The sequence below is a fragment of the Vulpes vulpes genome, chromosome 2, assembly GCF_048418805.1.
Source record: "Vulpes vulpes isolate BD-2025 chromosome 2, VulVul3, whole genome shotgun sequence".
NCBI lineage: Eukaryota > Metazoa > Chordata > Mammalia > Carnivora > Canidae > Vulpes > Vulpes vulpes.
Genome location: NC_132781.1, coordinates 132,566,556 through 132,590,792, shown reverse-complemented (window position 1 = coordinate 132,590,792; position 24,237 = coordinate 132,566,556). Strand labels below are relative to the sequence as shown.

Below are 24,237 nucleotides of genomic sequence, written 5' to 3'. Positions count from 1 at the left end.
TCTCCTACAAAGGATATAAAAGCTAAACTATTTCTAAATCTGAAATAGATTATAGTGCTCAAGTATAAACATCACATTTAATGTATAACCGCTATATTATACACAGGGAGACCAAGCAGGATAAACAACTGGAAGTCAGACCTAGATTTAAATCCTAGCTCTAACATCTACAACTGTATTATTTTGAACAACTTTTCTAGATCTCACATTCCTCATCTATAAACTATGGTTAATAAATTCATTTGTTCACACAAAAGTACTTGCTCTACATCACCAAGAGTGTCCTTTCTCTTGCCCTTCATCACTTGGTTAACTTCCACTTATCCTACAATAAATCTGGTTCAAAGATCACTTTCTCAGTGAAGTCTTTTCTGACCACATGTCAGTTACCATAATATTGTAAGATCACTGTCACATGTCATTTCAGATGTATTTGTGTGATCATTTTATTATCTCTGTCAACCCAATGTCAAATATCTAACCATGAATTTATTTAAATGGTGAATACATACACACACACAAACACACACACGTTTAAAAGATACTAAATGCACAAAGGTATAAGCTCAGATTACATATAACAAAAACTGTAGTCTTAAGTATTGCTCAAATCATAGAAATTTAACAGCTGGGCAGAACAAATATTTTAAAGGGAAATGCTATAGGATTTTTCCAAGTCAAGATATCTTAGAAATGCTACGACCCTGAGACAGGGAAGTATTGAAAGGCTAAAAGCAGGCTAATGTACAGTAGAGCTGCATCCATTCTGTCAGGAGTTACTCTTTGAAATCAGTAAGATAAGAAAACCCCAATCAAAAGCACTCAGGAATATTCCTTGATCGTTAAATACAGAACTTACATAAGTTTTGTATCATAACCTTACACCACTTTCTCTAATTCTTTCTGGATAAATGTTTCCCTCTAAATCCTTTTAATTTCTTCCTCAAGGATGTTGACAAAACCATCTCCACTCACCTATATAACCAATCAACCACGCCATAACAGAGAACCACCTATATAACCAACCAGCAATTAATTTTATTTGACAACAGTTCCTTGAAATTATTCACGCTTTTCCTTGAAATTATTCACGCTTTTGTTTACAAGGTTCACCAAAATGTGCTGACCTTTTGAAGTCTGCACATCCACTGTCTGATGAATGTAAGTGATGCTTGAGAGTATGCAAAGTGTACATCAGCATCCTAAGGTACTAAGGGGAGTATGACAAAAGGGCTTATTTAAGCCAAAGGATGCAAAATGAGCCACAGTAAGAGAACTAAAAGCTGCTTGAGATCAAACTAATAAACACAAACTAAAAAGAGCCTAAGCACGAGAAGAAGGGAGAGACTGGAAGACAAAGAGCATTTTATAAAAGAAAGGAACCTGAGATTATGTTCATCAAGATAAAAAGCTCAGGAAAGATAAAACAGAGATTTGGGCTAAGGAAATACATACAAGCAAAGCATATGAAACCAGAGGCCAAGATGGTACACCATCCAGCACCTTCTAAAATCCAAGTGAAGTTGAGGTACAAACAAGAAGGACAGAAAGTGAGTTCTTACGGAAAACTGGGAGACAGAGTTCACTAACACTTGAGGACCGAAGTTTAGGGAAGTTAGCACAGCAATAAGAGTAGGAGCCTAGAAAGGGAAGTGTAAAGTAGAAGCAAAAAAAAAAAAAAAGTAGAAGTATTTGAAAGAAGGTATTCAGAGCCCTGGGACCCCAGCAATGTGACTATAACAAATCTATCCCACACTTTTACAAATTAGAGGAAAAGCTATTCTCACAAATAAGGCCTCATCTCTGAGGGAGAGACTAACCACTTATTCTGTAAGAGGAACTATTTGTTGACTCTTCCAAGGTATGTCATTTGCAAAATGAACAAATCAAGTTTAATAGTACCTTTCAATGACAGCAGAGTTCGTTCTAGTGAACTTAGAACTGCAGCTTCATTGCCAGAAGAAACTTGTCGAAGGAATGTGTCTGTATGGTGATTCCACAGAGAGCAGGCAAAATTATAAATTCCAGAAGCTAACTGCAAAGAAATATCAATAAATTTGTTCACAAAAAAAAAAACACATAGATTTCAGTAATCAGATCTACATAGTAATACATTTCATTTTTTATGTCACCTTTTAATTTCAGTTTTAGTCTCCTTTTCAAGGGGATGTGAAATAATTAAGTCATTTATCACATTTCAAACTTTTTAAGGCAAAACGAACAGTATTAGGGACCATTTGTTGGCTGCTGCAGTGTACACACATATACACACCTAAAATATTCGTTGTGCTTGAAACAGTACTTAGTCTAATGCCTGCACTGCAGTCTGACATTACTATTTATTCCTTTTTTCTTTCACTGATATGTTGCAACACTCAGTTTTTAAGATAAAGACAGACTGTCACTGAGTGTAACACACATAAAACAATACACTAAGAAATACAAAAGAACGAAATTTCTGTGTCCTGCCAGTTCTATCCACGATGGTTTCAGGGCATTTTAAAGCGGGGACGTACAGACCACAATGCTTGTCAGGCTGCTTTCCTAATACGTACTGCTACTTACAAACCTGACTTTCATAATGGGATGCAGTCGCCTCTGCCACCCAGGTTAACGCAGAGCCATTTTGTTTTGTTTCAGAGAAGGTCTAAGAGCAATGCAGCTGAGTCTACAGGGCCATTTAATTTAAATAAAAACGAGATGAAAGTACATATATAAATGACTAGTTATCATTAACATACTTCAGAATGGTTTTTCTTATTCCACATAAAAGTATATCATTTCCACTAAACACTAGATTTATAGCAAGATTAGAAACCAGGCAGAAATGCAATTCTGTAAATATAAGAAAACTTCCATGAAAAAAAATTTCTATTATTTTAATTCAAAAAAAAAATTTTTTTAAGATTTTATTTATTTATTCATGAGAGACACAGAGAGAGAGAGAGAGAGAGAGAGAGAGAGAGAGGCAGAGACACAGGCAGAGGGAGAAGCAGGCTCCATACAGGGAGCCTGATGTGGGACTGGATCCTGGGACTCCAGGATCACGCCCTGGGCCAAAGGCAGATGCTCAACCGCTGAGCCATCCAGGGATCCCTAATTCAAAAAATTTAATGGCCTGTGCTTACAGGTGTAGGGTAAGAGCTTTGCCAAATCCCCCTGGTGACTTTGCACATATCTACATAGGCCACAAAGACAAAGGCTTGAAACTCAATTAATAGGACTACCAACAGAACATATTACAATACTCCTGGAAAACAAGAAATGGAAAGCTTGTAAGGAACTGCTACCAGGCCGTGTTCCTGCTCACCTCCTCACCTTCCAGGTTCTGATGAGATACAAGGTTTTCTGACCCATCCCCCTCAAAAGAGAGCTGCAGAAAATAAAACCACTTAGTTATGGTCTAGAACCAGCTCCTTAGCAATGGGGCATCCCACAATTTGCACCTGAGTCATTCAGTCCATATTGCTTTGGTCAACCTTTTAGGTAAGTGGAACAAAAACCACAGAAACTTGGTACCAATGTATCTAATCTCATTTCTCTGTCTAAAATAAGTAATAAATTGTCAGAATCTAAAAGGGCCTTTGTCTTTACCAAATGATCAGTAAAAGCTGGAGTAGGCCCTTGCTTGAAACAAGTACAGTGACTCCTTATTAAGTAGCTTCAGCATATTCTCAAGTACATATGGAATACTTCAGGGAATGAAATCAAGTTATTTAATCTTCATGTTTCATGACAGCCAAAATATAGGAGTGATAATTGTTTCAACACTGTTTTACAGCAAGCAGCAGTATCACAAACAGTTAAGGATCTAATACTGACATCAACAGGCAATAAGCTAATCTAATCCAATTTTCTAATCTAATCAGAAGAAAAAAACACTTCAAAAAACTTGTAAACTTCACTTATAACTATAGTGAACTTCAGTATTTTTCTTAGTAAGTCCTTTCTTAGAAAATGAGGTTAAATATATGTCTAGAATTGGAAAATCCACAATTTCAATTTTTATTACATTTACTGTGTAATTTTAAATTAGAGCATCCTACACTTTTCCAAACATATAAATCATCAAAATATGTCTGCCAGAAAAGTGAAAGAAAAGAAAGAGTTTTAGAGGCAAAGAAGGAGTAGTAATGATATATAAGACCTAAAAGTAAAGTTTTAAACTAAAGTATAATTTCTTATTGCAGCAAATATTTCAACAAAATAAACAAGTCTTTAGCCCTGACCATAATTTTTAGACCTGCTTTATACGTATGTAGTAAATAAAATTTAAGGAGTGCCATACCCCAATTTCAAATAAGAACAGAAGATTATTACACTCTAAAGCAGTCTCTTGCTCACAAATTACTTTTTAGCCCTCCTCTCCATCTCTTCCTCCTTAAAACTACTTGTTTCGCATTAACTTCTACACACAGATTTCATTCAAAATGTTCAGACGGATGTCTATATAAAAATTTGTTTTCTAAAAAAAAACAAAAAAAAATTTGTTTTCTATCAGTGGATCTGAAGTCCCTTGAACTCTTGTAAAAGGTATTTTCAGGAAACAAGTATTTATGCAGATACTATTAACTACATGATAAAATTAACAAAGGTTACAAGAGAATAAGAGTAGACATTTACTGAACCTACTCTGCACTAGGCAATGCTCTCAGCCTTTTACCTTTATCACCTTATTTAATCATCACAATCTAAAAAGTAGATATCCCCATTTTACAATGTAGAAGTCGAGGTAAAGAAAGGTTAAGTAACTTGCCTAAGAGTAAAGAGCATAATTAGTAAGAGGAAGAGACCAGACTGAAATCAAGGAAAGTGCTCAGAGCTTAGATTTTTAACTTCTCTGTTCTAATGCCTCTTAATATACAGTACATAGCAATTAACTACATAGTAATATAATAAAAGAAATAAACATTAGTTGTACAAATCCTATTTAAACTTTTTAATACCACAATACCAAGAAGATATTATCCCATACATTCAGAATAAATTATAGTAAATCCTGTTCTCCAAAAATTATGTAACAATTCAATAATGTCAGAATTTTCTTTTCATAAAAACAAAAAGGAAAACTGCCCCACACTACCTGAGATCAAAACTGCTGCTAATATGGATGCAATAGATTGTTTGAATCAGAATCTCACCTAACAAATTCTTCCGGAAGCCTTACCCTCCATGGTATAACACTCAACAGAAAAACATGTACTTCTGATCTATTATTTACATGAATACCTATGCAAGACAGCTCATATAAACTGAACATTGTTCATACATAAATATATAATCTTTGTATGTATATATAATTTGGAGCAAGTCCCATTCATTAATCCTAAGAGTCATAGGGCTTTTTATCTAATTCCCAATGTGCTCCTCTAACACTACATGCCAGACTCAATAAAGAAAACAACAGCAACCCATTCCCTAGTTTCTCAATTAAAAAGTAAGATTAAGCCTGAGAAAATAAGCTGACAAAATGAAATCTGACACCAGCTGAAAAAAACAAAACAAAACATGTAAGGGATAATCTACCATCCTAAACCAACAGCATAATATAACTGAACTTAAGAGGTTCATGGCATGGGGTGCATCAAATACAACACAATTCAAGAAGTGATGAAAGGAAAGAACCTGTTATTTGTTACAAATAAGGAAACAGCTCTCAAAGCAATATCAGGCAGTGAGGCTAGTACTACCGGAAACTTTTATTCAATCGATCAGGGGGCAGAAGCAAGGCGCTCACGAAGGCACTTAGGTTCAACTGCTCTTGCCTAGCATGTCAATATGCTGTAGCTGGTGCATACGTCCTATGTTCAAAAACTGGAAGAGAACTCTGCCCACTGGAGGAGACCTTAGAGTTATAATGAACTAAAGGTAACTTTAGCACAACTTTGGAGGCTTCTGCCCAGGTCCTCACTTCTAATCCTGCTCAAACTGGCTCAAGTAAGGGCTACCAGGCAAGAAGCACCTAGCAAGGGGCTCTCAAGTGAAACACCTAGAACTGTTGGTTCTGCAAGATAAAACACATTCCTCCCTTTCTTTTGTCTCCCTCCCCAGCTTTCGGCCCTCTTATATGAGTAACTTCCTGTTGCATTCTAGCTAACAAAAACATGTCAGATTAATTTTCAACATATTTTACAATAACATGAGCATAACATTAGCAAAATGGCAAAACTACTTTAAGTGTTGTAATTTTTTCATGCACTACTTCTGTTCCCGGAGAATCTCTCTATATAGAATTCTATCACCTGAATATGCACATTGTAAATTATGGTATACGTACCAAACATAAAATCCTCCCTACTCACTCCCAATTTAAAAAAAAAAAAAAAACCCAAAATATACCACAGAACATCTGTGTACACTGTACCACAGGTTCTTACTGTCACAAAAGTAAACAAAAGGAAGTTTTTCATTATGGTGGAATCAGTCATTACAGTAAAATTCCATTTTGCTCCATAAAATTGTCTTCTTTTCCTTTTACAGCTTTACTCTAATACATGTGTAAGAAAATTGTGTAATTCAGATAATCAAAGGTTCTATACTTTCTACTTTAAGCAACTTTCAGTAAATTTTGAAATTTTCAGCCCCATTTCTTAAACATAATATCATAATATTTACAGATTTAAGGAAAAGTTAGATCTTTATTAATTCTTCTTGCTTTCTAGCCCTGAAAATTGACAATTATGAAAGTATTACTTTGATTAGTCATATAAATATGAAAAGCACTTAAGTAGCTTGGCACACAGCAGGTATTGCTCAATGAAGGCATAGAGCATTTAAGACAAAAATCAAAAAAGAACCAGTTGTACTGAGGAAGAAAATTTTTTTTAATTTATTTTTATTTTTCTTTTTTGAGGAAGAAAATTTTAATTGACATTCTCCTTTGTCTCCTATTCCATTCGGAGCTAAACACCTAGTTAAGGACATTAGGGGTCTATTAAAAATCTCATTCAAGATTCTTTTTAGCTGGCCTACAAAAAAAGGGCCTCTACACAAACTGGGATGGTTGGAATGAAGAAGCAGCAATGGCACAACACTTTCAGCCCAAGAGTAAAAGGGAAAAGACAGATAATGAAGGAGGAAATCACAAAATTTGTTTAGAAGCACTGTCAACTAGCCTATATAAACAAGTCCTGCCCTGTTCTACATGTCCCAGAAAATACCAACAGCTGTGTGCTCATAGATGGCTCAGATGGAAAAGGAGAAATAATGAAGCAAGTAGGCAAAAGAAAAACTTATCTTCCACGTTTTCTTTTTAAAAATGTGGAGGGAGAAGGGAGACAATTCAGTGAGACAATATAAAAATAAGCTATTTAATGAAACATTTTAGGTACCGGTTCACAAAACCACCAATACTTGCACTTTCTTTTTCTAAACCAGAAGAAACAGTGCCACCCACTGACTGCTGAGTGATTTTTAACCGATAAGTACAAAGACTTCATTCCTTGAATGTCGAAAGGGAACCATTACAGGAATTATTTCTTTTAGCATTTAAAATGTTCCTACACTTTTTTAGCCTCCAGAACACAGTTCTCACAATTTTGTCCTAAGAAACATTACCAATGAGAAACTTTCAAATCAAAGTCTTGTAATTCATCACTAATAGTGAAGCACAAAATTTTACCCATAATCTATAGTGTCAAATCTGCTTAACCTCAATCTCCTCAATAGTCATGATATAAAACATACAAAATCCTATAAAATAAATGAGTCAAATCTTTCACCAAGTAGCATGGGGGAAAAAAAGGAAATGAATACTATTCTAAAGTAAATGATATTTAAAACACTTGACCAAATGTACCCATCTTACTCATTTTTCTGGCTCAAACCACTTGTTAAAGTCTGTTTGAACAATGTAGAAAATTTGCTCAAAGTATTGGATGGTACTAAATCACTATTTTTACTTTTCTTAGGTTAAGTACCAAAGTCTGCTACATTTAATTTTTATAAAAATTAAATGATTATAAACATAATAAGTATCTTTTTACAGATGAATATTCAAGTATTTAGTGATAAACCACCATTAAATCTTTAAATGCTTTAAAACAATTTAGGAAAAAAAGTGAAAAAACAAAAATAACAAAACACTAACTGCTAAATTTAAGTGATAGGTATGTGGTAGTTTATATTTTTCCTTGGCTTTCTGTTATGTTTCAAAAAAGTTTTTAAGTGACAAAAAAAAAATTTAAGACAAGAAAATTTAAAAACACATGTTCTTAATGACAAAAACAGTAGTTATTTTGAGAGTTACCAGTTTTCTCTTTAATACAAGGCTTAAATATGAATTTGCTTCCATTTAACTATACATATATATACATATATACATATTTGATATACATATATATATCAAATCACCAAAACATTTCAGACAGAAGCTCTGGTGGGTACAAGATTTATCTCAAAAACAATTTCCAATCCAACTGCCAAAGTCTCTCAACCTGGTATTTATTTACTTTCACTGAAGGACGTTCCGAAAGACTGGTAACAATCTATTATCCACTTGTCTTTAAGTAAGCCCTCGTTTTCATTTCATTCTCAAACCTAACACTGGTACAGCTCTGGCCTGGGAAGGTCACTGTGGCCCTCCTTGAAGGTCCCTCAGGCCGTCTAACCCTAGCACAGCCACAGACCTATGTTCTGCCACTGGGGCCTAAATCTTGTTCTCATGTATCCAAAGAATCACAGTTCATAAAGAAACAGGGAAAGATGAAACTACCTCCTCCCCACTTGGGACCTTACCTGTGCTCACAGCTAGGTCTCAGCCATCCAATACAGTGACTGCCAGAACAGGAACCCAGTATGTGTCAGATGGACAGAACAAAGAACATTCTCCTTCAAGAGCAACTTGCAGAGATTCTAGCAATACATTTTTTGAGTTTTTATTCTCCTTTTTCTAAGCCCATTTTCGTAGGACCCAGGTAAGGGTTTGTATACTACAGAAAGGAGAAGCACCATCCTATTCAAAAAATCTTCCCTTATGTTCAGTGCATGGCTTTCTTCTTTTTTTTTTCTGGCTCAAGCTAGTCCTGTTGAGTCTTTCTCCTCCCTTAGAAGTTCCCACCAGAAGGTTCTTCTTTCCCTCCTATTAACATAAGCCTAGACACGCATACATACACACTCAAATCCCCACACAGGGTCAGAGCAGAAATGACCCTTTATAAGATCTGAAGCCATCCTTACATAATGTACTTTTTTATTTTTTTAGAGATTTTTATTCATGAGAGACAGAGAGAGAGAGAGAGAGAGAGAGAGAGAAAGAGAAAGAGAAAAAGAGAAAAAAAGAGAATGAAAAAGAGAAAAAGAAAAAGAAAAAGAAAAAAAAAGAAAAAGAAAAAGAAAAAGAAAAAGAAAAAGAAAAAGAAAAAGAAAAAGAAAAAGAAAAAGAAAAAGAAAAAGAAAGAAGGAGGGAGAGGTAGAGACACAGGCAGAGGGAGAAGCAGGCTCCACGCAGGGAGCCCGACATGGGTCTCCAGGATCCACAGGTCTCCAGGATCATGCCCCAGGCCGAAGGCGGCGCTAAACCACTAAGCCACTGGAGCTGCCCACATCATTGCTTTTAAAAGCCAATATAAAATTCGGCAGAGCAAGAGACAAGATCTAGATTCAACATGGCATTTGGTTAGGCAATAAGAATCACCCAAACAAAACCAAAAACAAGCTATTTCACCTATCAAATGATTTACTTCGAAACACATTTATGGGGCACCTGGGTGGCTCAGTTGATTAAGCATCTACCTTTGACTCAAGTCATGATCTCAGGGTCCTGGAATCAAGCCTCGTGTCAGGCTCCCCACCCTGCTGAGAGTGCTTGTCTCTCTTCCTCTCCTCTTCTGCCACTGTCCCTCTCGTGCTCTCATTCTCATTCACTCTCTCTCCCTCAAATAAATAAAATATTTTTTAAAATTTATGTTGTAAGTAAATTTCACTACAATATAATATCCTGAAGGCTAGAGCTATACCATGGAAGTAGCACCTCGGTATTATCACATTTAACATTCATAATTTCAACTACTGGGAAGTTTCCCCTAGGGATTACACCATGAAGTTAGAGATTTCTAAAAAGTAGTACCAAAGTCTGCTACAAGGCTGAGCAATCTTACACTAACCATCTCAAAGTAGCTATGTGGTTCCATTTTGTTAGCTTATTTAGAAAACATACTAACTCATCAAGAAGACTATTCTGAAGGATGACTGGGCTTTGAACAACATGAGGGTTAGGGGCAACTCCCACTTCCACACGCATTCAAAAATTTGTGAATAACTTCTGACTCCCCCAAAACCTAACTACAAATAGCCTACTGTTGACTGGAAACATTCCTGGTACCATAAGCAGTGGATTAACCCATGTATTTTGTCTGTCATATGTATTATACACTGTATTCTTTTTTTTTTTTTGACGGAGGACATAGTTGATAGTTTTTTTTTAATAAATTAATTTTTATTGGTGTTCAATTTACCAACATACAGAATAACACCCAGTGCTCATCCCGTCAAGTGTCCCCCTCAGTGCCCGCCACCCACCCCCACCATATACACTGTATTCTTACAATAAATTGAGTTAGAAAAGAGAGAATGTTACTACAAAAATAAGAAAAATTCATTTACAGAACTGTACTGTAAAAAACTCTGTAAGTGGACCTGCTCAGTGCAAACCTGTGCTCTGAGGGTCAACTATACTGTAATGTGGTTTTCACCTTGCCTCAGTTTTCTCCTACCTTCATCATGCAAACAACATACACGCTATTTAGTGGGAATTTATTCATCATCAACCCTTCAGTTTTTAAAATTTCTAAGTTTTATTCTTGGCCACATAAACAACCTAACACGTATTTTCTTCTCTGGCAGATTTTAATAGCTTACTAAATGATGTCTGAGGGTTTATATCTTAGGACTTTCCCCATGAATGCCTTCCATCTCCCTCAGTATTGCATATATTTCTTGTATGTGATAAGCAATCAATTATCTGTTGACTCTGAAGCAGAAGAATGTAAGATTTATTCCTAACTTAGAGCCTAAAAAGATGTCTAACAAAACAAATCATAGAAAATGTCCTTTTCAGAGATTCATACTAAAGTAATTTTGAATGAAAGAAGTAGTCATGATTTGCTCCAGCAAAGAGGAAAAGCAAACAGAGCCATACCTCAGGAAAAAATAAATGTGGATTAAAGGTATATGGAGGTTAGACTGTCCTCTTAGCAAGATTACATTTGAAATTTACTGAACTGTTTATGTATCAAAATTGCACGGCAAAAATTGACAGGTGTTATGTCAAAAAAAAATTTTTTAAAGGAACAAAACTAAATACACAAAGGTCTTGCCTTTTAGACAAAAACTACATTAAAAATGCTAATATCTCTATCTAAATTATGCTGTAACCATCTCAAAACTTTCATGGTGCTTACAGAGATTAACCTAAAGTAATAAAGATTATAAATTCATATAATTACACAAGTTTAGAACTGAAAGGATTTTAAAGAATCATAAAATTTAAGTGTCTTGCTCAAAATTCCAAAGCTGCTCTGCTCATAGAGAACAATGGAAAACATTTCTTCTCTGTTAATCTAAATTTCTAAAAAACAAGTGAAATATATTGCTTTCAAATGATCTTTTCATGTATTTTTAGGTTTGGATTGCTTCACTTACCACATATACTTTTATGGATTACACATCATGTCTGCAAAATATTAACTGGTTAATACATTTATAATTACATTAGAATTGTGATTTATAACTTAAATTTCCTTGCTTTCATAGACTTTAGATCTTGATTTTAACAGTTAATATCAGTATTTTTATATTCAGGTTTCTATGAAAGCATACTGTTTTATAGAAAACAAATTCTTTTTTGTGTCAAACCAAGCTCAATTTCGTGACTGCAAAGAATTTTCAAGTCAATTATTGACTGTAATATGTCCCTCTCAAAAGAACATAATTTATTTAATGTGAAAGAAAAATAAGATACGGTAACTATTGGGACAAACTGAGCAGCAGTTTACATTTTTAAGCGCACACTGCACTACTCTTCTAGAGGAACTAGCTCAACTAAGAGCTTACATTTTTTAGGTGGGAAACTAATTTAGTACATGAAGACCCTCTTAGCAGCATCATAGTAAAAATATTTTTAAAAGAACTTTCTCATACTTCAGATAACCAAAATGAGAGACAGGTTACATTATTAACTAGCAAAACCGCTTTTTATAATATCTTCCTACATATACCACCTTCAATTAAAGTAAACATCTTACACCCCAAACCCATCAGACATGTCTCCTCTTGGATTCCCCTCTATATGCTCCATGTTTCCAGGTTCAGCTGCTCCAGTCAATACTGAAAGATACTAAGCTAATTTTTTTCCAGATGTCTAAGTTTTACATATCCTCCCAAAACTCCTGCTCTTGAAAGTCTTACACTATGCTACTTCGAAATCTAGAAGGTACTAAGAAAAGTCTCCTATTTGTTCATTTAACAAGCAGTTCTTGAGCACCACCCACTTCTATGCATTCTTCTGGGCTTAACAACAAGACTATAACAATAAAGGCTACAAATCCTCTCTCATGAAGCTCATGGTATAGAGGGTCTCAGAAAGATAAGTCAACAATTTTAAAGTCAGTGCTATGGAATAAGTACTGTGCTGGAAGTACACACAAGATGCTAGGAAGACCTATATTTTACAGTGTACAGAGAGGAAACAGCCTCAAACTACAAGAAAACTGACCAAGAAAGTAGAAGGAGTCAGAAAGCTAACAACACAAAAAAGCTATCTAGAATACAGCCTCTTATTAGATACAATTTATAGAGCCTTCTTAGGCTAAATATAAATTATCCCTAAAAACTGTAAAGCAACATATTAGAAGACAACCTGAGAAAACTGAACTATGAATTCAGACTTCTAAAGAAGGTACTCTTTCATAAAATCATTGCAACCCTCAACCTTCTAGACATTTGACTTGGGAAAACAGCCAATATAAAAGTAAGTAGAAGAGTGTACGATTGAGATAAATGTGCGCAAAATCAGCAAGAAATTCACAGCAAGACCGGAGAGAATAAACAGTCCATTTCTTAAATCTTAGCTGGGTATCAAGCAAAAGCAATAAGGACTTAAAAAGCAACCTTCAACAAAAAAGAATTTCTCTTATACTCAACATCTTTGGAAAAACCTAATATTGGCTATTTTTAAAGACTTTTTTTTTAAGATTTTATTTATTTATTCATGAGAGACAGAGAGAGAGAGACTGAGAGAGAGAGCGCATGCATAAGCATGAGTTGGGGGGGCAGAGTGTAAGGAGAACAGTGGAGGGAAAGGAGGAGCAGAGGGAGAAGCAGACTCCTTGTTGAACAGGGAGCTCAACTGGCGGGTTTGATCCCAGGACACCCAGGACCACGACCTGAGCCAAAGGCAAACACTTACCAACCGAGCCCCCAGGTACCCCTAATATTGGCTACTTAAACTAAGTTAAAAGTAGATAACCTAATGTGATCCTGGCTTAAACTCTGGTATATGTGATAATTATCTGGAAGTCTGTTAGAAACGCAAATTCCCAAATTATATCCTCAAAGCAAGGATTACAAAGGCAAATACTATTAAAAATACTATGAGACTAGTTATATGGTGCAGTCCAAAGCATTAGGTTGAACAATATGAAAACCACAACTTTAATAAGGTAAAAATAATCAAATACAAAAATGTCAAAGCAAGCAAGTGAACAAGGTGAAGTCTTTTCAGCAAATGATGCTAAGACACCCAATAAAGGGCTCTCACCAGTTATGTCAGACTCCTTCCCACATCTGCCCTACATACATCAATTATCCAGGAACGTCCATTTTAACGTTCTATATTTCAACTCTGTCTCTCACAAATGTCTACTTTATCACAGCTTCTTTTTTCCATCTGAACTTCAAAAGCCTCAAAACAGTCTCTGCCTTCAGACCATTTTCTACCAACCAATCCCTGCTTACTGGCAACTAAGCAATATTACTTGTCATATCAGTAGCCAGTTTAAAATCTTTTTACAGACATTTTTATACCAATAGCAGTTTTCATAATCAAATTTAACTATGTTAAATCACTTACATCATAAAACAATTTTCTATCAGCAGCCAGACGTTTGGAAGCCAGAGTCTTGGTAACATGATAGAAGGTAAGTAATGCTCTGTGCTGTCGAAGATCATCTTGGACTTTCACAGATTCTATAAGAGTGGGAATCAGTTCAGGCCACTGTCTAGGACAGTCCAATCGAGCAACTTTTGCAATCAGCACTGCAATCTGAGTTGCAATCTAAAGAGAAAAAAATTAATCATCAGAAATACACATATGTAAGCAAATCAACAGATAAGAAATGAATTCACAGTTGAAAATTATATTTTGGTTAGTTAAGACATCTGGCAAAATGTGAGTAAAATTACTTAAGACGGTGGTTCACAAAGTATGGTCTAGAGAGGAGCAGGTTAAGACCTTTTTAGAGGTCTGCGAGGTCCTCCCTTTCCCTCATTCATCAGTATGAAGCTAGATTTTCTTAAATTTTTTTTTTTTTTATGATAGTCACAGAGAGAGAGAGAGAGAGAGAGAGAGGCAGAGACATAGGCAGAGGGAGAAGCAGGTTCCATGCACCAAGAGCCCGATGTGGGATTCGATCCCAGGTCTCCAGGATCGCGCCCTAGGCCAAAGGCAGGCGCCAAACCGCTGCGCCACCCAGGGATCCTGAAGCTAGATTTTCTTAACATAACTTTTCCCCAAATAATACATTCTAACAGAGTAAATGAAGAAGCAGATATGAAAATCTAGATGTCTTCTTTTAAATACTCAGACACTATGGAGATATGCAAAAAAGCACAATAAGGATACTCTTCTCCTTAAATATTTGTTGAACTATGGTTCATTTTCTAAAATTCTATTATGTTAACAATTAGTGGTTTTATAATTTTTAGTTAATATATTTTTAAATTTTTATTTATTTATTCATAACAGACGCAGAGAGAGAGGCAGAGAGGCAGGCAGAGACAGAGGCAGAGGGAGAAGCAGGTTCCTCACAGGAAACCTGATGCAGGACTTGATCCCCGAACTCCTGGATCATGCCCTGAGACAACGGCAGATGCTCAACTGCTGAGCTACGGAGGCGTCCCTTTAGTTAATATTTTTAAATTTCTGTCTTAACTAACACAGTAAATATCAACAGATATAACACTTTTGAAATATTCAAGTTAAAATAAGTGTAGTAAACAATATCTTATAAAAATTTAAGGAATTTTTGTAACCATAAGCAAAACTTCTAAAAAAAATATCTCACTCTAAAGGAAAGAAAAAAAGTTGAATTGTGTAATCTATTAACTAACCAACTCAGGGTATACAGTGAGAACTGAAAATATGATGGATGAAGGAAACAGACAAGATATCTTGTAGTTTAAAAAAAAGGAGGGCAGCCCCAGTGGCTCAGTGATTTGGCGCCTGCCTTCAGCCCAGGGCATGATCCTGGAGTCCCAGGATTGAGGCCCATGTCGGGCTCCCTGCATGGAGCCTGCTTCTCTCTCTGCCTGTGTCTCTGCCTCTCTCTTTCTCTCTCTCTCTCTCTGTGTCTGTCATGAATAAGTAAATAAAATATTTTTTAAAAAAAGGAGAAGGGGAAATAACATAAATCGTTAAAATTAATTTCTAAGACTACAAACACGGAGATACTTGCTTTCAATAGTGTGTATCTTAAAATGACTTCTAAATTTTAAAACACTACCCAAATATCACCAAATTTCTTAACAGAACTGAATCTGAAAATTTAAAACCCGTAAACATCACAAATGGACATCATAAAATGATCTTTAGTGACAAAAAACAAAAGTTGTTTGGGAAAGAAGTAAAAATTAAGGCAAAAGAAACAATATTTAGCATTTGTTTTCTCACTCACCTGGTTTACTGGTTCATTGAAGTTGGTGATTAGCCCTGCACGCAATGTAGACTTCTCCTCCTCTGAGAGAGCACTGCAAAAAGACTTATGTTTAGCATTCAGTCAAAACCTATCAGGCACAATACAAACCAAGTAAAAATTATTAAAATCAAAACACAAATAGAAAAAGGAGATATAAACATTATAATTAACAAAATCACTCTTAAAACGATTATGATTAAAGTGTCCAAGAACACAGGGTGAAAACTGTATTATTTCACTACAGAAGTGGAATTTGTTTTTTAAAAAATAACAAAGGGAGCAGCACCTGGGTAGCTCAGTCAGTTGAGCATCTGCTCTCAGCTAGGCTCATGATCCCAGGGTCATGGGATCAAGTCTTGCATCAGACTCCCTGATCAGTATGGAGTCTGCTTCTGCCTCTGCCTCTCCCCCTACTTTCTGTTCTCTCTCCCTCTCTCACTCATTCTCCTTTCAAATAAATAAATAAGATCTTAAGAAAAAATACCAAAGGGAAATCCTAGAACTGATTTAAAAAAAAAAAAAAAGCAAAACAAAAAGGTAACAAACTTGAAGAAAGGTCAGTGGAAAACACCCAGATTAAAATATGAGAAAAAAACACTTCTAAGAGCACCTGGCTGGCTCAGTTGGTAGAACATGTGATTCTTCCTCTCTAAGTCATGAGTTCAAGCCCCACAAATGGTGTAGAGTTTACTTAAAAAAAAAAAAAAAAAAAACCGCAATCAAGGTGAACAGGAGAAAATAAAAAATGAAAATAACTAAAGGAATGCACTGAGACTAGCAAGCATAATAACATTCACTTTATAGGGATCCCAGAAAGAGAAGAGAGAAAAGAAGGCATAAAATGTATTTGAAGTAGCAGCTGAGAACTTCCTGAATGTTGGGAAACAGATATCCAGACCCAGAAGACACAGAGGGCCCCCAAAAGAAACAACCCAAAGAGATCCATGCCAAGACAAATACTAATTAAAATGGCAAAAAAGCTGTAATATGAGATCAGTAAAATCAGCAAGAAAAAAGAAAAGTTACATACAAGGGAGACCCCACAAGGCTATAAATAGGGGATTTTTCAGCAGAAACTCAACAGGCCAGAGAAAGTGGCATGATATATTCAAACTGATAAAAGAAAAAAAAAAAAAAAAAAAAAACTGCAATCAAGACACTACCCAGTCAGGCTGTCACTCAGAATAGGAGTAAAGAGTTTCCCAGACAAAAGTTAAAGAAATTCATGAACACTAAACCAGCCCTACAAGAAATGTTAAAGTGGACTCCTTGAGTAAAAAAGAAAGACCTTAAGTTGGAGTAAGCAAAGTGGGACAAAAGCAGTAAAATTAAGTGTATCTATAAATATCAGTCAAGGGATTCACAAAATAATTTAAGAAACAAAACTAAGAACAAGAGAGACCAATCAAGGAACAGTCTTAACTATGGATAACAGACTGGTAGTTACTACAGAGGAAGAGAATGGGGGAATGGATGGTGTGATTACGGTAAAGGGCTAGATTAAGATTTTTACACTTATCATGAAGCACTGAGTAATATGTATAATTGCTGAATCACTATATTATACATCTGAAAATAATTTAGCACTGTATTTTAACTGGAATTTTTTTTTAAAAAAAAGGAATACTACTGGCAAAACAATATAAAACAATATACTCTGGAGTTTAAAATATATGTAGAATTAGGGATCCCTGGGTGGCGCAGCGGTTTGGCACCTGCCTTTGGCCCAGGGCGCGATCCTGGAGACTCGGGATCGAATCCCACATCAGGCTCCCGGTGCATGGAGCCTGCTTCTCCCTCTGCCTATGTCTCTGCCTCTCTCTCTCTCTCACTGTGTGCCTATCATAAATAAATAAAAATAAAAATAAATTTAAAAAAAATAAATAAATAAAAATCATTATTTAAAAAAAAATGTAGAATTAAAGTATTCAACATCAACAAAAAAAAGTAAGACAGGAAGACATAAGTGGAGTCAAAGCATTATAAGGTTTTTATATTACCTAGAAAAAATTAACTACTAATATAAGGCTAGGCTCTGATAAGTCAAGGATGCAGGTTATGATCTCTAGAAAAATCACTAGGGCAATAAAAATGTCCTAATAACCTTGCAGGAAAGAAACAAATTAACAAAAAATTTCCTGAATAATCCAAGGAAGGGCAAGAAAGAAAAAAGGGGTGGAGGAAATAAAATGGGAAACAAGTAATGGATGACCGCTTTAACCCCAACTTTATCTGCAAATACAATAAATGTAAATCAACATAATACTAAAATTAAAAGATAACATTTATCAAACTGTATAAAAAACAAAACCCAACTATATTTGCTGCTTATATAAGGAACATTTTGTTTTGTTTTAAAGATTTTATTTACTTATTCATGAGAGACACAAAGAGAGAGGCAGAGATATAGGCAGAGGGAGAAACAGGCTCCCTCTGGGGAGCCTGATGTGGGACTCGATCCCAGATCCCTGGGATCACGACCTGAGGCAAAGGCAGACATTCAACCACTAAGCCACCCAGGGGTCCCTACAAAGAACATTCTAAATAGAAAAACAAAGAAATATTGAAAGAAAAAGCAGAACAAGATTATACCATGTAACCATAAGATGGCTGATGTGCCTATATTAAAATCAGACAAATAAACTGAAAGCCAAAACACATTACTAGAAAAAAGAGGAGCATTTCATAATTAGGAAAAGGTCAATTCCACAAAAACATAATAACCCTTAACTTACATGATCTGAATAATATAGCCTCAATATACAAAGAGCAAAAACAGAAGGTAAAGAATAGCCAAGTCCACAATCATACTTAACCTATCTCTCAGAAAATGACTTTTTAAAAAAAGGAGCAACAAAACCCGTAAAGATAAAGAAGATGTGAAAGGTATTTAAGTGACAAATGGTTGACCTAACCGACATATATCATACATTACAATTCACAATGGCAAAACACGTAATACAATTCACAACAGCAGAACACATATTCCTTTCTTTCTTTCTTTCTTTTTTTTTTTTTTTTTTTTTTTAAATTTATGATAGTCACAGAGAGAGAGAGAGAGAGAGGCAGAGACACAGGCAGAGGGAGAAGCAGGCTCCATGCACCGGGAGCCCGACGTGGGATTCAATCCCGGGTCTCCAGGATTGCGCCCTGGGCCAAAGGCAGGCACCAAACCACTGCGCCACCCAGGGATCCCCACATATTCCTTTCAAGGGCACATAAAACATTTACCAAAATACCATATGCTGGACCATTAAACTAGACAGCACATTTCAAAGAATGAAGTCAGTAACAAAAAAATAACTAAAAAGCCCCACATGGCAGAAATTAGGCACTATACTTCATAATTAACGCAAAAAAAGCCCTACCTACCATTTGCTACAACATGGATGGAACTGGAGGGTATTAAGCTGAGTGAAATAAGTTAATCAGAGAAGGACAATCATCGTATGGTTTTACTCATACAGGGAATATTTAGAAACAGTGAAAGGGACTATAAGGGAACGGTGGAAAACTGGGGAAAAATTAGAGAGGAAGACTAGCTATGAGAGACTCCTAACTCTGGGAAACAAAGAAAGGACTGCAGAAGGAGAGGAGGGTGAGGGAATGGGGTGACTGGATGACGGGAGCTGAGGAGTGCACTTGATGGGATGAGCACTGGGTGTTATATGTTGGCAAACTGAATTTAAATTTTAAAAGACAAAAAAAAAGCCCCACTGTTTTAAATGCATATATAAGAAGTAAAAAAATCAATTATCTATTTTTCCATTTCAAAAAACTATAAAACAGCAAATTAAATTCAAAAAAGTAATAGAAGTACATTAAGCCTTATAAAGTATAAAGACTAAAGCAAAGATAGGCCATAAGATAGAATCCAAAAACATTTTCTTACAGGTGCAATGCCTGATTTATAACAAGGGAACAATGAAATGTGACAGAGCAAGAACACCTGCTGCTGTCCCTCCTTTGCATACACACCTTATAATGAAATCACTTCCAGGGCAGCCCGGGTGGCTCAGCGGTTTAGCGCTGCCTTCAGCCCAGGGTGTGATCCTGGAGACCCAGGATCGAGTCCCACGTCAGGCTCCCTGCATGGAGCCTGTTTCTCCCTCTGCCTCTCTCTCTCTCCTATGTTTCTCATGAATAAATAAATAAAATCTTAAAAAAAAAAAAAAGAAAGAAATCACTTCCAAACAGAGATGTGAATCATAAAACTTCTACAAGAAAACCTTGAATAGTTCCATAATCTCCGAACAAGCAAAAATTTTGTAAATGGGCCCCAAAAGAATTAAACATAACTAGCTAAATTGAATCTCATTAAAATTACGAATTTCTCTTCATCAAAAAACATAAGAAACTGAAAGGCACATGACAAAGTATGAGGAAATACTGTCAATATGTATTTTCAACAAAAGATCTGAGTCCAAAATATATAAAGTTCCACAAATCAGTAAGATCACCCATTTTTTTAAATGTACAAATGGCAGGCCCTTCATAAAACAGAATATCCAAATGACTAAGTATATGAAAAAGGTATTCATTGTCCATCAGAAAAATGGAAAAGTTACCTAAATGACAGATGAGAAAGACCAAGCATGCTAATGAGAACGTAGAGCAAACGCCAACCCTCTCATGTGCTGCTGAGAGTGCAAATTAGTACAAATACTTTGAAAACCAACTGATCCTATCTACTAAAGCTGAACATACATGACAATAAAATGCATACTTATGTGCAATAAGATATGCAAGAGTTTTCAAAGAAGTATTATTTTTAATAGCCAAAAACTGGGAACTTAATGCCCATCAACAGAACAAATAGATATGCTATGTTCCTAAAAAGGAATGTTTTACTCCCACCTAAGAGCGAGCTTTTCATGCAACTCCATGGACAAATCTCACAAATATAGCACACAGGGGGGTGACTGTGAGGCACAGGCGGGAGGCTTCTCGGGCGCCAGCAACGTTCTACCTGGCTTCAAGTGGTAGTTACACGGATGTGTGTTCACGTAGCCAAATTTCAAACCCCACCCACCATTATGTGCACCTTTTCAGTTATGTTTCGTATTATACTTCCATAAAAGTTTCTTTAAACCTTAAAAGTGACTTATTCAAGGTAAGTAAACAAAAGGGGAAAACAAGATTAAGATGAACATTCAGGTGAAAAGAGTGAGAGCCTAAGGCAGGTCTATTCTTTGCCATGAAAAATGATCTCTTCAATCCTTTTATGACTGTGCTATACTTTCCAACTTGGATAGCACCATTCTATCATCAAACCCACAAGATAATGTTTTCTCCTAAAATCTTTTGCTTCAAGTGTGAAATTCAAGTTTTCTTACATGCCAGGAAGCCAGGTTCAAGAGATTTCATAATTTTAACTAAGAGATTATAATGTAGCAATTAGCCATCAAAATAGAGTGAATATGCAAAAAATATATACATATTAAAGAAACACATCATTACCCTAGAGAAAACAGTTAACAGTTAACACTCTACCTTTAATTTCATGCACTATCATTAGATGAATTCAGATGATACTCCAAGCAGGAACTGTAGGTTATCTAATTAATTAGGACTCAAAGTTGCATTGTATATACTAATGACAGATAAGCTTAAATTAATCCTCATTCCATAAAAATAGTGGCAGGGATAGGAACTCCTTAAGATCAAACTTAGACAAGAACACAAGATGTTTTAAGTGTGCTATATTAAAATGAGTTCTATAACTAATCTCCGCTCCCTAAGTACATTCTTTTTTTTTTTTTTTTCTAAGCACATTCTTATAATCCTTGCTCACTTGGTGAATTCATCTCCTTTCGAATTTCTATCTCAATATACACTAAAAGAAAGAACTTCGGATTTAACTACCTAAAATACCATGTATATCCCCCCCTTAATTTTTTATATTTAAACTAAACTCCAGTGGCGTTTGGGTGGCCCACTCAGTTAAGTGTCTGCCTTCGGCTCAGGTCTTGATTCCATGGTCCTGAGATCAGAGCCCCATGTCGGCCTCCCTGCTCAGCAGGGAGCCTGCTTCTTCCTTTCCCAGCTGTTCCCTCCTGTGCTCTGTCTCTCTCTCCCCCCATCAAATAAATAAATAAAATCTTTAATAAATAAATAAAATTCCAGTTTCCAATTCCTTATGTGAAAATACAATCTGAAATATTTAATCATAATTTAATCTTCCTTCCAAAATTGTCATTTATAACCATATCCTCCACATAACTGTGAGAACGAATTGCACTTTGAGAGCCACCTAAACATAACTGGACAGAGCAGGAGAGAAATATGCACTGTTGCAATGGTTCCAGGAACTGAGTCACATAATTTATCACTAAATACTTCATTCCTCTCAAAATTATGAATTTTAAAGTAAGACAAAGGGTTTGCTTTATATTACAGTAACATAAGTGCACTCTTAAAATATTCTAGCTGCTTCTGATATTATTCAAGGGCATATTTACATGCACCTTGAAGTCCTCAAACAGGTTTATGTTTTTTAAAGGATGTACGAATCTAAGAACATAAAGAGCTACAGTGCCATCTACTGGAAAACAAAGCCCATGTTACTTCTGTGGCAAAGTTCCCTATATTGTATAAAACAAATTCCAGAGTCATGTCTAAATCGCATTTCCATCAACCATATAAAATGTAATTAAGAGGGAAGCCCCAGTGGCCCAGGGGTTTAGGGTTGCCTTCAGCCCAGGGTGTGATCCTGGAGTCCCAGGATCAAGTCCCACATCAGGCTCCCTGCATGGAGCCTGCTTCTCCTGCCTGTGTCTCTGCCTCTCCCTCTGGGTCTCTCTTGAATAAATAAGTAAAAATCTTTAAAAAAAATAAAATGGAATTAAGAGAAATCTGTTCACTTAACCATCTACCAAGAAGTTACAACCGAATCTGATGAGATTACAAACATCTACTATCCCACCTTACCACAACAAAGGAAATTATGCTGAAGACTTGGAAATTAACATCCAGCTGGCTCAGAAACGACCTAGGACTTCCTTCCTAATGACTTTTTCAAAATTCTAATTTCATAGTTCTCTTTAAAAAAAATGAAAAATACTTTATTCAACAGTACTCATTCACTAAGCATTTGTTCTGTGCCCATATTAGACAGCCTCAAAAGCAGAGGACAAGAAGAAATCCACAACCTCCCTCTGCAAATAAAAAAACTCATAGAGCAAAGCAATCATATGAACACCGACTTAAGGAGAATACTTAACTTCTTCAGCAGTTAACACATTTTTCTTTTAAATATCAAATGCTTCACGAATGTGAATGTCATCCTACACAGGGACCATGCAAACCTTCCCAGCGCTACTCCAATTTTAGCATGTGTGCTGAAATAAGCACAATTGCATGCTTCCACATAGAGAACAAAGATTAAGCAGAACGTTCTTATACCTCCCTGAATCTGTAAAAGATTACAGTGGGAAAGGAAGAGTGATGAAACTTACTGAGGTGCTACACGTCTCCAGTAACGATCAATTCCATTCTTAAAATATAGCACAGCAAGCCACCTTACATTTATATCCAGAGTGTGGTTTGTGAAAATATTCTGTAAATAAAAAACACAGTATTAAAATTAACATGTCCTAAGTTAAATTACTATACCCATAATTAAGTATGGACAATACTTTAAATGTTTCACTTAAATTGAATCACTACAGAAATCATATTTTCTAAGTATCTACAACACTACAATTCATATAAAATAGCACACCTGGTACAAGTATGTTAATTCTTTAAGTGGAGTAATAAATATTTGGGACTCATTAAACTAGTCTACTTTTAGGTATGTTTGAAAATTTTCTGAATAAAAAATTAAACTCAGACACAAACCTAATCATGTACACACAAAAAAAAACTGAATTAAAAAAAAAATTAAAAATTAATTAATTAATTAAAAAAAAAATAGACCCACCAAGAATAGAATATTTTCTCTAGTGTCTTTAAAAATCAATCTGTTTTGAGGGGGAAAAAAATTTTTATTCAATCTGTTTTTCTTACCTTTTTGCTACTGAGCCAAATACGTAAATTCCATTTTATATTTAAAATATCAAGTATGACTCTAGGCATGAGCAGTATATTCTTAAGTTTAACAAATAACTCAAACACTGTAGCCATGAAGTAAAAAACACATGTCAACCTCTACAATTTTCTATTTTTACAAGATAAACAGTTTGACTCTGCATTTGCAAACCAGTCCCAAAATTCGATCAGTTTATGATCCAACTGGTAGCTTCACTGCCCTTGCCAAAAGCAAATCTCAAAAGTAAACCAGAGTTCTGAAATTCTCAGAAAAAGAAGAAATAAGGAAGACTCA

At 35.5% G+C, this 24,237-nt stretch overlaps 1 protein-coding gene and 1 non-coding gene across 2 annotated transcripts in view; both read right to left on the bottom strand.

The window, feature by feature from the left end:
- Nucleotides 1-24,237, bottom strand: part of IPO11 (importin 11) — a 202,547-nt gene that overhangs the window by 147,178 nt on the left and 31,132 nt on the right. Inside the window, exons 3-6 of the mRNA XM_072750015.1 lie at nucleotides 23,369-23,469; nucleotides 15,891-15,963; nucleotides 14,069-14,272; nucleotides 1,903-2,035 (exon numbers count right to left, since the gene is read on the bottom strand). Of these exons, the coding sequence (XP_072606116.1) occupies nucleotides 1,903-2,035; nucleotides 14,069-14,272; nucleotides 15,891-15,963; nucleotides 23,369-23,469 (511 nt within the window). The remainder of the gene's footprint in view (nucleotides 1-1,902; nucleotides 2,036-14,068; nucleotides 14,273-15,890; nucleotides 15,964-23,368; nucleotides 23,470-24,237) is intronic.
- LOC112908448 (U6 spliceosomal RNA) lies at nucleotides 23,162-23,264 on the bottom strand. Its single transcript, XR_003232929.1, has one exon. It is a non-coding gene; the product is annotated as a U6 spliceosomal RNA (small nuclear RNA).